Source organism: Grammomys surdaster, unplaced genomic scaffold (genome assembly GCF_004785775.1).
Source record: "Grammomys surdaster isolate TR1022 unplaced genomic scaffold, NIH_TR_1.0 173, whole genome shotgun sequence".
Classification (NCBI taxonomy): domain Eukaryota; kingdom Metazoa; phylum Chordata; class Mammalia; order Rodentia; family Muridae; genus Grammomys; species Grammomys surdaster.
Genome location: NW_021604621.1, coordinates 3,498,507 through 3,512,880, shown reverse-complemented (window position 1 = coordinate 3,512,880; position 14,374 = coordinate 3,498,507). Strand labels below are relative to the sequence as shown.

Genomic DNA, 14,374 nt, shown 5'->3' with positions numbered 1-14,374 from the left:
CTCTTCTCCCCGCTTCTCTTCCTTCTCCTCCTCTTCTTCCTCTCTCTCCCTCTCCTCTTCTCTTCCTACCCTCTGCCCCTCCCCACCTCTCTGTGCTTGTTATTACCCAACTGAAGCACAGAGCTCACTCTCCAGACTTGACTCAATTCATTAGAATCCTTATGCAAAAAAGGATTCACACCTTCTGGGAATATTAAACAAATATGTCCCTGAAACTAGGAACCTTGTAAAGGAAATGGCCATTTTTTAGCACTCTTCAATCTCTACAATAATACTTTACATATTAAAGCACCTATACAACAGACTTTGTTTTTTAACATTAATATCGCCATGACTCTGGTAAATAGTGTTTGTTCCCAGAAAAGCAATGGGATTTAGCATTGAGCAGATGCATGAATTTTGACATGACTGGGTTGTGATTCTGACCTTTCTACAGATGGCTTTTTAAAGAGGAGAACTAGTCACTGGGCTTTATTTTATACTTATTTAAAATTCTTTTTACCAGTGGCAATCTCCACCCTAGCTGAGATGACAGCCACTGAATTTACAGAGTAATAGAGACATTAAGGACGGAGAGAAGTGGAACTTGCTGAATAATTGGCTGTGGGGGCCCAGGGGTTAAAAAGAGGCATTTAGAACAATTACAGATTGAAGGACATCTAATGTCTTATTCATTCAGCAGCTCCCTCCATTCTTCTGGGAATTTTCTCTCTGCCCACCTCAATATTCTGTCCCAGCAGGAGATACCATGTGCTCATACTACCCTCCCCCTCCCCCTCCCCCTCAAACTATCTAGGAATGTTCTGTGAATGAGCATTTCACTTAGCTTTACTGATAAGGTCTCTTCCTCTCCCTTTTTGTGCTTTGTTGTGAGAGAATCTAATCAATCTTTCCCCAGCACCTATGAGTTATAAAGCTGTTGACCAGCACAGTCAACAGAAACACACTGTGAGCCAACTATGTAATTTCAAAGTTTCTAAAGGTCACATTCAGAAAGAAACCTGTGAAATCAATTTTAACAATATACTTTGCTTAGCACAATGCACCTCATAATTTATTTTTCACCATGTAATCAATATTTTCTTAATTAATGAAATGGTTTACATCTCATTGTTCTTCCACTTAGCCTTCAAAGTCCATCATCTGTTTTGTTTTTCTACTTAACAACAGGTATATCACAATTTGTACTGGCCACATTTAAAGTGTTCAGTGCCTACATGTAACTGGTGATTATTATACTGGACATTGCAGGTCCTAGAACCAGATTGCCTATCAACTATGCAGAAAGATAGAGAGAGGAGGAGCAGAAGGACAAAAATTACTAGTGGTATTCAAGTTCCTTGTTCTAGGATATATTGATAAAGAGATGCATGCCACCTTTGTGTCAGCAATAACCTAGATATTCTATGAGATGTCCCACTTTTCTTTCAATGATAACCTACTTTTCCACAGTATCTTTCCTAATAATTATCAGTAGCAAGTCAAATTATTTAATTAATAATGAATGATTGCAGTAAAGTCATTTATATAGTTCTACTTGAAGGATGGCAATATTATCAACTTGCATAACCATTCCTCTGTTCTTAGCAGGTGTTAATAATTCCAGAGGTACATAACATTGCAGGCGGAAAATACATTAATAGAACAAACCTATCAAGCATTAGAACTGAATAACACAGTACACCACAGAGTTCGGTTTCCTCATGATTGTGTATATGGGTGCCACTGCTCATTGTCACTATTGTATACCCTGTTAACCTGGAAAAAACATCAAATTTTAAAATTTAAAGTACAGCTTCTACTGAACACATTATCACACCATTGTAAATTTGAAAAATGATGAACCAAGGTATCCCGAGCCTGAAAACTTTTAAATCTTTTCGACGGATCCTGTCTGTCAGAATCATTTTCTGGAGAATCATTTTCAATAATACTCTAATCAGTCACTACCGGTAATTAAAGTATGTGTGTAAATGGTAATGTGCGTGTCTCCGTTTGCCAACAGTGGCAATCATTCTTTTCTTTGACCAACACTGAGACCTGTCTTTACGAACACAGCCCCTGTGAGGCAGCCCTGCCTTGTTTTGTCATAGCTTGTATGCATATTCAAGCTTGAAGAGGAGCATGTTTTCAGTGGGATGGGAGAACCCACAATAGCTGAAGAACATCAAACCAGAGCTACATGGGTGGTACCAACTTCATAGCTATATATATTTTGTCTCAGGCCAAGGTGGTGCATGCGACACTGACATACAGAATTTTAGATGCTTTGAAATGTGTCAAACAATCACAAGATTTAACAGAGACCTTCTGAATTATTCTTTCTTTTCTTCTTTATTTCTTTCTTCCTTCCTTTCTTTTTCTTTCCTTTCTTTTTTCCTTTCTCTCTTTCTTTCTTTCTTTCTACTTTTTAATTAATTGTTTAATTAATTTATTTACTCTGCATCCTGATTGGAGCTTTCCACTCTCTTGTCCCAGTCCTTTTCTCCCACGTTACCCCCCTATCCGGCCCACCTTCTTTTTGTCTTCAAAAGATGGGAGGCCTCCCTTGGATGTCAACTAGTCCTGGCATATCATGTTGCAGTAAGACTAGGCATATCTTCTCTTAATGAGGATAGAGGAAGCAGCCCAGTATTGGGGAGGGCTCCCAAAAGCAGGCAACAGAATCAGAGACAGCCTCTGCTCCTGCTGTTAGGACTGAATTATTCTTTATAACAGAGCCATTTCTTAAATACTTGCTTTTTAGTTGCCATAGACATAAGTCACTGAAGAAAGTGCCTAGAAATAATAAGCATCCTAATTGTCTGTCCGTAGACAGGAATGAAACTTCTGGCTATGTTCCTGGTGGTGTTGGTGGGATTTTCAAAGAGGAAAAGATAACTGTGCAACTGTCACAGGGAGACAGATGCAAAGATGCAGTTTTCCTTTATTCCTTCTCAAGTTGTTAATGAACAATGAAATGTCCAGGGATCCAGAAACCCTTTCTCTTCCTGGCTGCTCTGCAGCTCTTCAGAAATTACTTTCCCTTTGCAAGCATGTCATTTGTGGAAGAGGAAGAAACTACAGTTTTCAATTAAAACATTCTGAGCTGACCGCACCCTAGGCAGTTTTATTAGAATAATGGCTGATACAATGCTGCCCTCTAGCAATGACTCTGACTGGACCAGGGCCCCAGTAGTACTCTCTCCAGGACGCTTGGACCCCTCCAGATACCCAAAGCAAGTTCAAACAGAAAAAGGTGTGTCACCTGGATTGACTCCCTAATGAGACTCTAACAATGATAAATATAAGTTAACTGAGGCTCAGAATGGCCAAGTAATTTCCTCCAAGTCACACAGCTTGACACTGGTATATCAAAAAATAGAACCCAGACTCTCGTTCTGTTTTATTCTCATCCCACTTATTCTATGCCCTCTGCTCCCATGTTCTCTCTCTGGTCAACTTTCTGTGGCCAGGATATGGAAAGCCTGAGTAATGTCAGGAAAGGGAAGAGTCAATGAATTATTACCACAGCAATAAATCAATTGTTTAGCTTATTTTAGGTTTTAACGAGAGAAAGAAGAATACACAAGTGAATGACCACAAATTTTAATGAGAGAAAGAACAATACACAAGAGAATGACCCTGGAACTTCTCATGTGGAACAGGATTTCTGGGTGTGCAGCACACCCCTCCACACAAGCTTGCACTTTGTAAGCAACCATGAGTGCATAAGATAAGAACTGTTAGAAAGTTGTGGCCAATCTGAGCCAATGGGGAGAATCTGCCTTCCTTAAACTTTTCTCTTGACTCTGAAAGGACAATAGAACAGTTGAGGTGAAGAGTGCGATATATGTATTAACTGATAGATTCATAAAAATATATAGTATGTGCATGCAATGTGCTATTAGTCCACTAAGAAAAGGAAAGGAGTACTGATAGCCAAGGCAACATGGATGAAACTGGAAAACATTACACTCAGTGAAAGAAGCCAGTCACAAACTATCTAATAGGATTTCACGAATGTACAATGTCCAGAACAGGTAAACATATCGAGACAGAAAATGAGTAAGTGGTTTCCAGAAAAGAAAGAGACTAGCACATGAGGGAGCATATACCAAATGGGTGGTGTATGAGATCTTAATTACATCCCAATGAAGCTATTGTTGAAAAAGTTTATTCTGGTAAACAATGGGAGTGTGAGTCTGTCCATTCTACATTAACTTGCATGTCAGTGACGAGACAAGGAAATTTTTCACAAAAGTTGTCACAAACTGGTATTTTTTTTCTCAACTATTCCTAGCTCCTCCAGGTCCAGCCTAGTGATACAAAAAGCATCTTTGATATGAATAAGTGAATAGCCTAAGTATTTGTCAGAGAATTTCTGTTATGCATTTTTATGGCAAGGCACTGAACCTGAAACTATACAGAGAAGATTAGCATGGCCTGTGCTTGAAGACTATACAGCAATGCACACAGCAGTCTGTGTTTTCAAAGTTTTATTGTATTTGGGGTATGTGGGTGTATGCAAGCACACATGCACAGGCCATGGTGCATAAGTGGAGGTCAGGGGACAATTTCTGAGAGTTGATTCACCCTTTCTACCATGGTTTCTAGGACTCAAACTTGAGTCACCAAACTTACACAGTAAGTAAGCACTTCACTTCTGGAACCTTCTCCCCAGCCTAGTCCACATGTTTTCTTAAAGGGTAAAACACCTTTGTTTCATTCTGACTCTTGATGGCTAGTAGAGCCATGTGTATAGAAATAGAAGTCACAGTTTTCTCCTTGTTGTTGTGTAAATAAGTGTCTCTTGGTGAGTCAGCCAAACTCTCTCCTCACTGTACCATACTGGCTCTAGAAGGGATTGAGAACTTATTGAAATAGGGTTAAGGCACTGCTTCTGTGAGTTGCCCCTACAGATTTTCTTTACTTAATTCAGGCTCCACTGTGTTTTCCCCTAGTTAGTTCAGCATTACTTTGAATTTTTATCAGAAAAAAAAAATCCTAGGTTATAGACTATATCTCCTTGATGTAATGGAATCTGGGGACTTTTCAGTGTGTGTATTCTCCTCCAATGTGAGAACCAGAATAACTATCCATAGGTGGAGGGTAGTATTGGAAGGCAGAAATACAGGGTGTCTAAAAAATTCATAACGTTTTTTTCCTTATTTGCGTACCCCCTTTAATGAGGGAAAAGTGAAAATGCCAAGGAAAGTCAGCACTTTATATAACCATCAGAATCTCTTCTACCTGCAGAGTTCTGGGCCCAAGACTTACTTCTGGTCAATGAGAAAGTGCCTGGAGGAATATTTTACCTTCCTTCACAGCTCATAGCTCAGACCTGTAGCTCCTTACCCTGAGGCTACACCAGACTGCACACAAACTCCTGGGGCTAATGGCATTCCATGATGATTCATTCTGTTCCTTTGAATGTTGAAGATGTTCCCCAAATAGAGAGAAAAATATCTAGATCCATGTTAGGGGAAAAGGGGAAGCAGGCATACTTTTATTTAGATTATTATTATTATATAATCTTCCAATATTGGCTGATGTTCAACACCACACTTGTTCAGTGAGTCTTCAGAGGGACCATCAGGCTAAAAATAACAAAGCTGTATGTATAGTAGTTCATTTGCAAAGGGATCTGGGGACAGATTTCACAAATTCAAATCCACGCCCTTTGGGGCTTTCTTTGCTCAGTAGCTTTGGACCAAGGAGGTGTGGCCTTGCTGGAGGAAGTATGTCATGAGAGCAGATCAGTATTAAAGTTTCAAAAGTCCCAGTGTCTCTGCCTGCTACCTGAAAATCAAAATGGAGAACTCTCAGCTACTTCTCCAGAACCATGTCTGCCTGTGCGCTGTGGGTTAAAGATCTGAAACTATAAGCCAGCTCCAGTTAAATGGTTTTTTATAAGGCTTTCTGAGGTCATGATGTCTCTTCACAGCAATAGAAAGTGACAAAGAAAAGTCAGATAAGTATAATTTTTCTGTGCCTCATGTTTCTAGCCTATAAAATAGGATCAGTGTGGCCACCTGATTCTCAAAGTTGATGGTGGTTTCTTCACAAACACATAAAGCCAAAACTGTCCAAAGAAGTTGTTTTCGACTTTTCTTTGTCATCTTAAAGCACTTGGCGTAAATAACTCAAAATGAACAAAGATTTACTTTGGCTCATGGTTTCAGAGGATTCAGTCCACTGATCCTACTGTGGTTTAAATGTGCTTGGTTCAGGGAGTAGTAATATTTAGGTGGTGTGACCTTGTTGGAGGAACTGTTTCACTGTGGAAGTGAGCTTTGAGACCTTCCTCCTAGCTTCCTGGAAGTCCGTTGTCTCCTAGCTGCCTTCAGAACAAGATGTAGGACTCTCACCTCCTCCAGCATCATGCTTGCCTGGACACTGCCATGATACCCACCGTAATGATAATAATTATTTAGCCCCAGTTAAATGTTGTCCTTTATAAGAGTTGCCATGGCCATGGTGTCTCTTCACAGCAATAAAACCCAAACTAACACAGATCACTAGATAAAAATAACATAAACATCATGTCAGAAAGGTGTGGTAGAGCCAATTTGTTCAACTCATGATACTCAAGAAGCAGAGACAGACCAGAAGCATCCAAAGTGAGATAGAGTTTCTACTGGCCTACTTCCTCCTATATAACCCTACCTCTAAAGTTTCCAGTTCCTCCTGAAATGGTGCTAACAGCTGCTGACCAGGTTTTCAACATAGCCCATATTTAAGGGTCATTTCAGATCCAAATGATAACTGGAGGCCACCACTGTTTAATCCTCGAATTGTTGTGTCCCAGAATCCAGGTCCCCAGCTCCAGGCTTTTGTTTTCCCTTGTGCAGCTGAAGTGGGGTCAAGTGGCTACCCTACATGCTCATACAGCCAGCTGATCTCCACAAGGCAGTCAACTTATCAGTCAAAGAACAACAAGCAATGTAATTCTATTAGTATCCACCCCCAAGGAACTTCAGAAATTTCTCAAGGAACAGTAGTTCTGTGACACACAGGTGAGTGCAGGGGTCGATAATGTCTGAGTTCTCCTTCGTTATGGGACCTTATTTTTACCCATGGGCTAGTGAGGAGTGGAAAAACATGACCCACCTTTTTTTTCAGTTGACAAAATGGTCCCAAGTACTTGGGTATGTGATAGCCTAGCTCTCACGAAACATTTCTAAATATAGCTGTTAGGGTGGGCGGACAAGGGACTAAGCTCTGACAGAGTGTGATTGGCCTTCATCAGTTCCATTTCTCTCTAGAGAGAAGAAAAAAGCAAAAGGAAGATGAGTGGCTGGGGATAGAACTGAAGAATTGCCTTTGCTGTCCATTATCGTGGCCATAAGAAAATGAGTTTCATTTTGAAGACATTTTTCCATCCTGTATGCATTTTACAGGCATGGGCTGTGACTTGTATATCATATATTTCTTTTCAGTAGATTTTTGCTTGCTTTTCTTTGATAAAAGCAACCCTGGGATGAACATGAGTATCTGCACCCACTTGGGTCTGGACTGAGCCAGATGTGAGCCAGATGTGGGCAAAGAAATGAGAGTGAAAGCTGGGTCCCCTGTGGCTGGTTGTTTCCCTGCCTGGAGTTTGAATTGCCCAACGTACTATGCCCTTTTTGGCCTTGAGGCAACAGCAATAGTAATTGAGGCAGCCCTAGAGCCAGATTCTCACGTACAGTACTGGGGGTGAGTGGGGGGAAGGGACCTACCAAAATGTATGACATTCTTTGCTTTTCCTGAGAATAAGTTCCCATCTTCCTGGAATTAGATCCAATGTTTAGGATAATAGAGCAGCAGATTCAAAGAGGCTTTGGGTTCTGTCCTTGGTGTTTCCTCCACCACAATAGATCATTCAGCCAACCAATCTCCTAGACTATTGTATCAGGGGACCCAGCTGCCTCTGAACCCTTCTTCGATCTTGCCTCCAAACTGTAACCAATCTAGCATTATAAAATGTTTCAATGTTGAATGTTTTATCAGTCCTTCTATTTCTAAAATACCTTTACACTGATTACTATTGCACAAATAAATTGGTACTATTTATATCAATTTTCTCATTTTCCTATTTCTTGTCTTCAAGCTATTATATCTGTATCTTTTTAAATGTGGTCTTGCTTGTTGTTTCTCTGCTACCTTAATTTGCATGGAATTTTAATATGAGAAAAGGTCTTACCTGTCATCCAAACAGTGGCCAACACTGGAAAGAACTCAAGAGTTTGAAAGATAGCAAGAAGGCAAGAACTTGTGTCCCAAGCCTGAGTCGGATACCCAACATCTACATGATAGAAAAAGAGAACTAACTCCCCAAAATTATCTTCTTGCCTCTACGTCCACACTGTGCAAGCCGATTTCTCCTCCACACACAAACACACAAAATAAATAAAGGTTAAAATATTAAAGAACTCAACAAATCAAATTCTAATGGCTACACTTAATTCATTTTTCACAAATAACCTTTATTTTTATGATAACAAATGTAATACATGCTTACTGTGGTGAATCTGGAAAGTACAGAGAACAATAAAAAGAAAATAAAAAAATACCCATAACCCACCACCTGAAGGCAAATACTGTTCATATTATGTTCTAACTACCTACACCTGTTTAGACACCAAGGCCCTTATGAAGAGTGTTGGCCATGAAGCACAACAGCCAAGGGGAGCAAAGGGTAACAACTGAGGGGATCACCCAGAGGTCATAGCTAGAGATTCCACACTGAAGAACAAGGGCCATAAGCAACAGATCAAGAGATCAGAAGCTAACAACACAAGAACAAGTTAGGTTACTATAACACTGTAGTGAGATGGTGTTTGTCAAAGGTTTAACCCAGTAACTGTCACATGGCACATTACCAACAATCACATGGCAAGTACCAACACCACATGGTTAGCCATTACTATCACTACTATTAATATCATGGGTCAAAACAAATGGTTTAGGGTGGAGACTATAAAGAGGGCACAGGCCCTGGAGACCCATTTAGATACTATGAATTGGGGCATACAAGGGCAAGTCTACTTTGAAAGGATGGTATAGGAGTGGGTATCTCTCTCTTTATAGGCTCCCCTGCCAGATGGAATAGTACCAGGGTTTCCTCAAGTTTGCCTGATGACACATGGCAAGACACTCTAAGGTGTTTTGAGGTAGGGCATGAGTTCTCCTGCCTAGACTTCTCCCTAGACCAAGAATTGGAACTGGCCTTAATGATCATGATGGGAGTTCAGAACCTCATACACCATACATTCATATTGTCCACACTGATTGTCAGGGCAGGTCACAGGCATGTAGGTGAAAGAAAATGTCAAGGCAACCAAAAGGGAGATAAAGTGGGATGTGCCTGGAGGGGAAGGCTGGAGGGTGAAGGCAACAAGTTTTTATGATGTAGTTGAATGGAATGGGTCCAGGAACCAGTCCTCAAGTTAGCAGCCAAATCAGAAATCACATAAGACTCCAAGGAGTACTACTTGTTAGTAGGGGTCTTTGGAAGGCCTGCACTCTGCCGAAGGTGGTCATGAAGACTTTCCTGGGGATCTCCATGTTCTTTCAAGTAGTAACAGCGTTTGGGAACGTGCTGGTGCTGTAAGAAAGGGGGGAAAGGCATAAATAAGAAGTGTATACTTCCTATGACCAAAGACATGTATCTGATTAAGTTCAGTAAGCAACGAAGTAAAAAAAAAAAAAACTGGGTAATTTATCAGCTGTGTAAAAAGTGTGGCCAAGTGCTAATTAAGTCTCCTTGTGCTTCGCTTCTACAACACATGTGACTATAAGTAGAACTCAGTCTATAAAAGAAGAATCTCTCTCTGTCTTAGAACTGGATTTGCAATAAACAGAGAGTTGCGATTGAGTCTACTGTTTCCATATGACCTGAAGCTCCTTCAGTACCCTGAATCAGACATTGTTTCTGAAAATGGCTAATAGAAGCAAAATAACTTCATACCCATACTTACTGGTAGAATCCCACACTGGACTCTTATGATCTAGGAACTCAGTACCTTCTTCTTGCCTCTTCCTTAACTCTACTTGAAAAACTATGGGTGTTAACCCCTCATCACTACTTCCTCACTTTTCTACTTAGAAACCATGAGCATATATCCCCCTGGTTACCTCCTCAGTCTGCTGCTGAGAGCCCAGTTCATTCTCCATGGCCTCCTCATTGTTCCGCTTACAGGATGTTGGCACAACTCGGCTTGAGTTGCCTGAGGAATCCCTCTCTTCAGCCAGCTGGCACTCAGTGTACAGAGACCTATCTATCAGCTCCTTTAGGCTGCCGGCCACCTTTAGGAAGATACGGCCCATTTTGGTGGTAACAGCTTCTGAGAGTCCTTCCAGAAACCTGGTCCGTAGAATGGCATCAGACCAAGACAAATGTCGGGCCAGCAGCAGGAAGTCAGTGGCATACTGCCTTACTGACTTTTTGCCCTGCTTCGGATGGCAAAGAACAGCACTCAGGATGTCTATCTCAGACAGGGAGTCATATAAGCCCTGCGATCTTCTCAAGAAAGCTTTATTTTCACTGGAGATGGGATTTCCTACCTCCATCTGCAAGACTGACCACCTCTCTGCTGCCCCTAGATGAAGAGACACCAGAAATGCCATTTTCTCAGAATCATCTAAAAACGCCTTCATTTGTTTCTCCTCATCAATCTCCTCTGCATCTTCCTCCACAGAGGATGAGCCCCGGGCTGCTTCTTGCTCTTCTAAGAGGTAACAGAGTGCTGGGGTCAACATACCAAAGGACGGCACTTCCTTTGGTGGTGGGGTCTTCATTTCAGGGGCTGTGCTGGTCATGTGCGGTGTGCTCTTTGATCCAGGGGCTGTGACTCTGGTGTGAGAGGTAGATGCCTCTCCCGAGTCTGTGGTTTTGACATTCAGAGTGGGTGTCATTCCAAAGGCTGTTTGTGGAGTGGACATTATTCCAGGTGCTGGGGCCCTCATTAATGGTGAGGACATATCTCCAGAGGTTGGAGCTGCCATCTGTGGCACGGACATTCCACCTGAGGCTGTAGCCCTCAATAGTGGCGTGGACATCATTCCTGAGCCCGAGACTCTCATAAGTGGTGTAGACACTGCTCCAGAGGCTGGGGCTCTCAGTGGGGGATTAGCTACTCCCCCAGACGCTGTATTTATTGGCTGTGGTAAGGATGTAGCTCTAGAGCTCATGACTTTGGTTTGTAGAGTTGACATTTTCCCAGAAGGCATGGTTTTCATTAGTGGCATAGACATCTCTCCAGAAGTCATGGGGGACATCAAAGACATGGGCATGGTTCCAGGGGCTGAAGCCCTCATCAGTGGCTTGGACATCTCTCCCGAGGTCATAGCTGCCAATTGTGCAGGGCCTAGAACTCTCTCTAACTCTGCAGTCACAGCTCCATCAGAGGGGCTCCTAAGTGGTGTAGACACAGTCGAAGAGGCTGGTGATCTGACTGGTGATGGAGAGATCCCTGCGGTGGCTGGACCTTGCACTGGGAGTGGGCACATGTCTCCACAAGCTGTGGCCATCATTTGTGGTCTGGACTTTGCTCTAGAAGCTGGTGTTCGCATCAGTGGTATGGACATCACTCCTGAATCTGTGGGTCTCAGGAGAGTTGTTGATTCTGATGCAGGGACAGAAGCCTTCAACGGTGGCATGGTCATCATTCCTGAGGCTGTGGTTGTCATGTGTGAAGCAGATATTGTCCCATAAACTGGAGTTCTCGGAGGTGGATCTATCTCTCCAGAAGCTGTAGGTCTTATTAATAGCAAAGGCTGCTCTCCAGAAGATGGGGCTTTTGTGAGCAATATAGACATCTCTGATGAGTCCGAGGCTCTCAATAGGGGTGTGGACATTGTTCCAGCACCCTGGGATCTCATTTGCATCCCTCCTAAGGTAACAGGTCTCATGAGCGGTGTGGACACCCCTCCAGAATCTTGAATGATCCTGGGCTGACTAGGCATCTTCTCAGAGACTGTGGCTCTCATTAGTGATATGGATGTTGCTCCAGGACCTGAGAGTCTTGTTTGAGGCATGGACATGACTCCAGAGGTGGTGGCTGTCATCTGTGATGTAGACGTTGCTCCAGAAGCTGTGGCTCTTGTTAGCAGTGTAGACATTCCTCCTGAGGCTGTATCTGTCATCTGTGGCATGGACAGACCCCCAGAAGCTGTGTCTCGCATTAATGATGTAGGCATTGCTCCAAAAGCTGCAGTTGTCATTTGCTGCATGAACATTCCAGAAGCTTTGGATGTCATTAGTGGCTTGGACAATGCTCCAGAGCCTGGAGCTCTCATCTGTGGCACGGATATCACTCCTGAGGCTGTGTCTCTCATTAACGGTGTGGATGCTGATCCAGAGGTTTTGGCTGTCATTAGTGGGATAGACACTGTTCCAGAGGCTGCGGCTCTCATTTGTGGTGTAGATGTCAACCCTGAGGCTGTGGTTCTTATTTGTGTTGTAGACATTGGTCCAGAGATAGGAGCTCGAGTTTTCTGTGTGGATACTGACCCAGAGGTTGGGACTGTTGATTGTGACACAGGCATTATTTCAGAGGCTGTAGCTATAACTGGCTGTGTAGACATCATCCCAGAAGCTGAACATCTCATTTGCTGTGCAGAAACGGCTCCATTTGATGTGGCCTTCATAAAACCTATGGGCATCGTTCCAGGTGTTTGGGGCATTGTTAAATGTGTAGACATCATACTTGAGGCTGTTCTTGACATTTGTTCTGTGAGCATTGCTCCAGAGCTTGAGGCAGCCATCAATGGAGTGGACATTGATCCAGAGACTGGAACTGTCTTTTGTGATGTAGACATATTTCCAGAGGCAGGGACTCTCATTAGCTGTATTGGTGTTGCCGTTGTATCAGAAGCTCTCACGGGTAGTGTGGACATCAATCCAGTGGCTGCACCTCTTATTGGTGGAGCAGACATGACCTCAGAGTTGATATTTTGTGTTGTATCTGGGGACATCACTCCAGAACCAGATGCTGACATCAGTTGACTGGGCATCACTGTAGAGGTGAGGGCTGTCATTAACAGTGGGGACATTGACTCAGCATCTGGGATTGGCTTTGGTAAAGTGGCTATTTCTCCAGCATCCGGGATTGACAGGAGTGGTGCAGGCATTGCACCAGAGCCAGAAACTGGCATTGGCAGTGAAGACATGACTCCAGAGTCCGAGTTTGACATGAGCGCAGTGGGTATCCCTTCAGAGTCTTGAGGATTTGTTGGCTGGGTTGATGTTTCTCCAGAAGCTAGGGCTGACATTATCAGAGAAGATAACACTTCAGAGTCTGTGCCTGACATTAGCAGTGATGATATCTCTCCAGAAGCTAGAGCAGTCATCAGCACTTTGGACATTGCTTCTGTGTCCTCATCTGTAATTTGCAATGGGGACATTGCTTCTGAGCCTGGAGCTGTCATTGGTGGTGTGGATGTCACTCCAGGATTCATATCTGGAATCAGGAGTGGGGATATCTCACCAGGATCTGATCCTAGCATTAACGATGCCTCAGAGGATGGAGTGCTCATTATAGGTGCAGATATCACTCCAGAGGACGGAATTGGCATCGCCAATGGTGATATCTCTGCAGAATCTGGGGCTGCCATTAGTGATGTTGACATTGTCCCAAAGTCAGGAATTGACATCATCCCTGGGGACATTAACCCATAGTCTGAAGTAGACAATAGTGGGGACAGTGTTCCTGAATCTGAGGCTGGCATTAGCAGTGGAGACAGTGTTCCAGAGTCTGAGACTGGCATTAGAAGTGGGGACAGTGTTCCCGAATCTGAGGCTGGCATTAGCAGTGGGGAAAGTGTCCCAGAGTCTGAGGCTGACATCAGTGGTGGGGACAATGTCCCAGAGTGTGATGCTCCCATGAGAGGTGTGGACAGACTGTCAAAGGCTGGCGATGTCATCATCTGTGTTGATGTCCCTTCGAGATCTGAAGCTGAAGTTGAGACAATAGGCAACTGCAACTGTGAATGCAGGATTTGAACCTCCGCTCTGGTCTCTGTCATTGATCTAGAGAAAGTTGCCCCCCTATTTTGAGGGTCACTATTTTCCTCCTTCATCATATTGTTGAATCGTAATGAATGTATTGACATATCTGCCATGGCTACTGGGCAGGGTTGTAGACTCTAATGTGTTGACATTAGAGGCACTGATGAAATCCACAAATCAATGAAATCTGTAAACAAGAGAAAAGTTTAAAGGTCAAAAGCCAATTTCAGAAATATATTCCAATGATTCATAGAGTTCTGTTTTCATGAGTTGTCATATATGTATATATGGCTTTGAAGGTGGGTCTAGCAGTTTGAAGAAACTATATAGCAACAGATATCCCCAAAGCTGAAGCAACTATCTCTCCAACCTCTGTCCTTTTTAAAACCAGCCTGTACC

The 14,374-nt window shown here is 42.9% G+C and overlaps 1 protein-coding gene across 1 annotated transcript; it reads right to left on the bottom strand.

Annotated features, from left to right (window-relative positions):
• Positions 1-9,416: 9,416 nt before the first annotated feature.
• On the bottom strand, positions 9,417-14,088 carry Rtl9 (retrotransposon Gag like 9). Its single transcript, XM_028767450.1, has 2 exons — positions 10,102-14,088; positions 9,417-9,571 (listed from the first exon to the last, which is right to left on the bottom strand). Exons 1-2 carry the CDS (start codon positions 14,086-14,088, stop codon positions 9,455-9,457), a joined length of 4,104 nt encoding a protein of 1,367 aa, XP_028623283.1. The 3' UTR covers positions 9,417-9,454.
• Between the last annotated feature and the right edge of the window lie 286 nt (positions 14,089-14,374).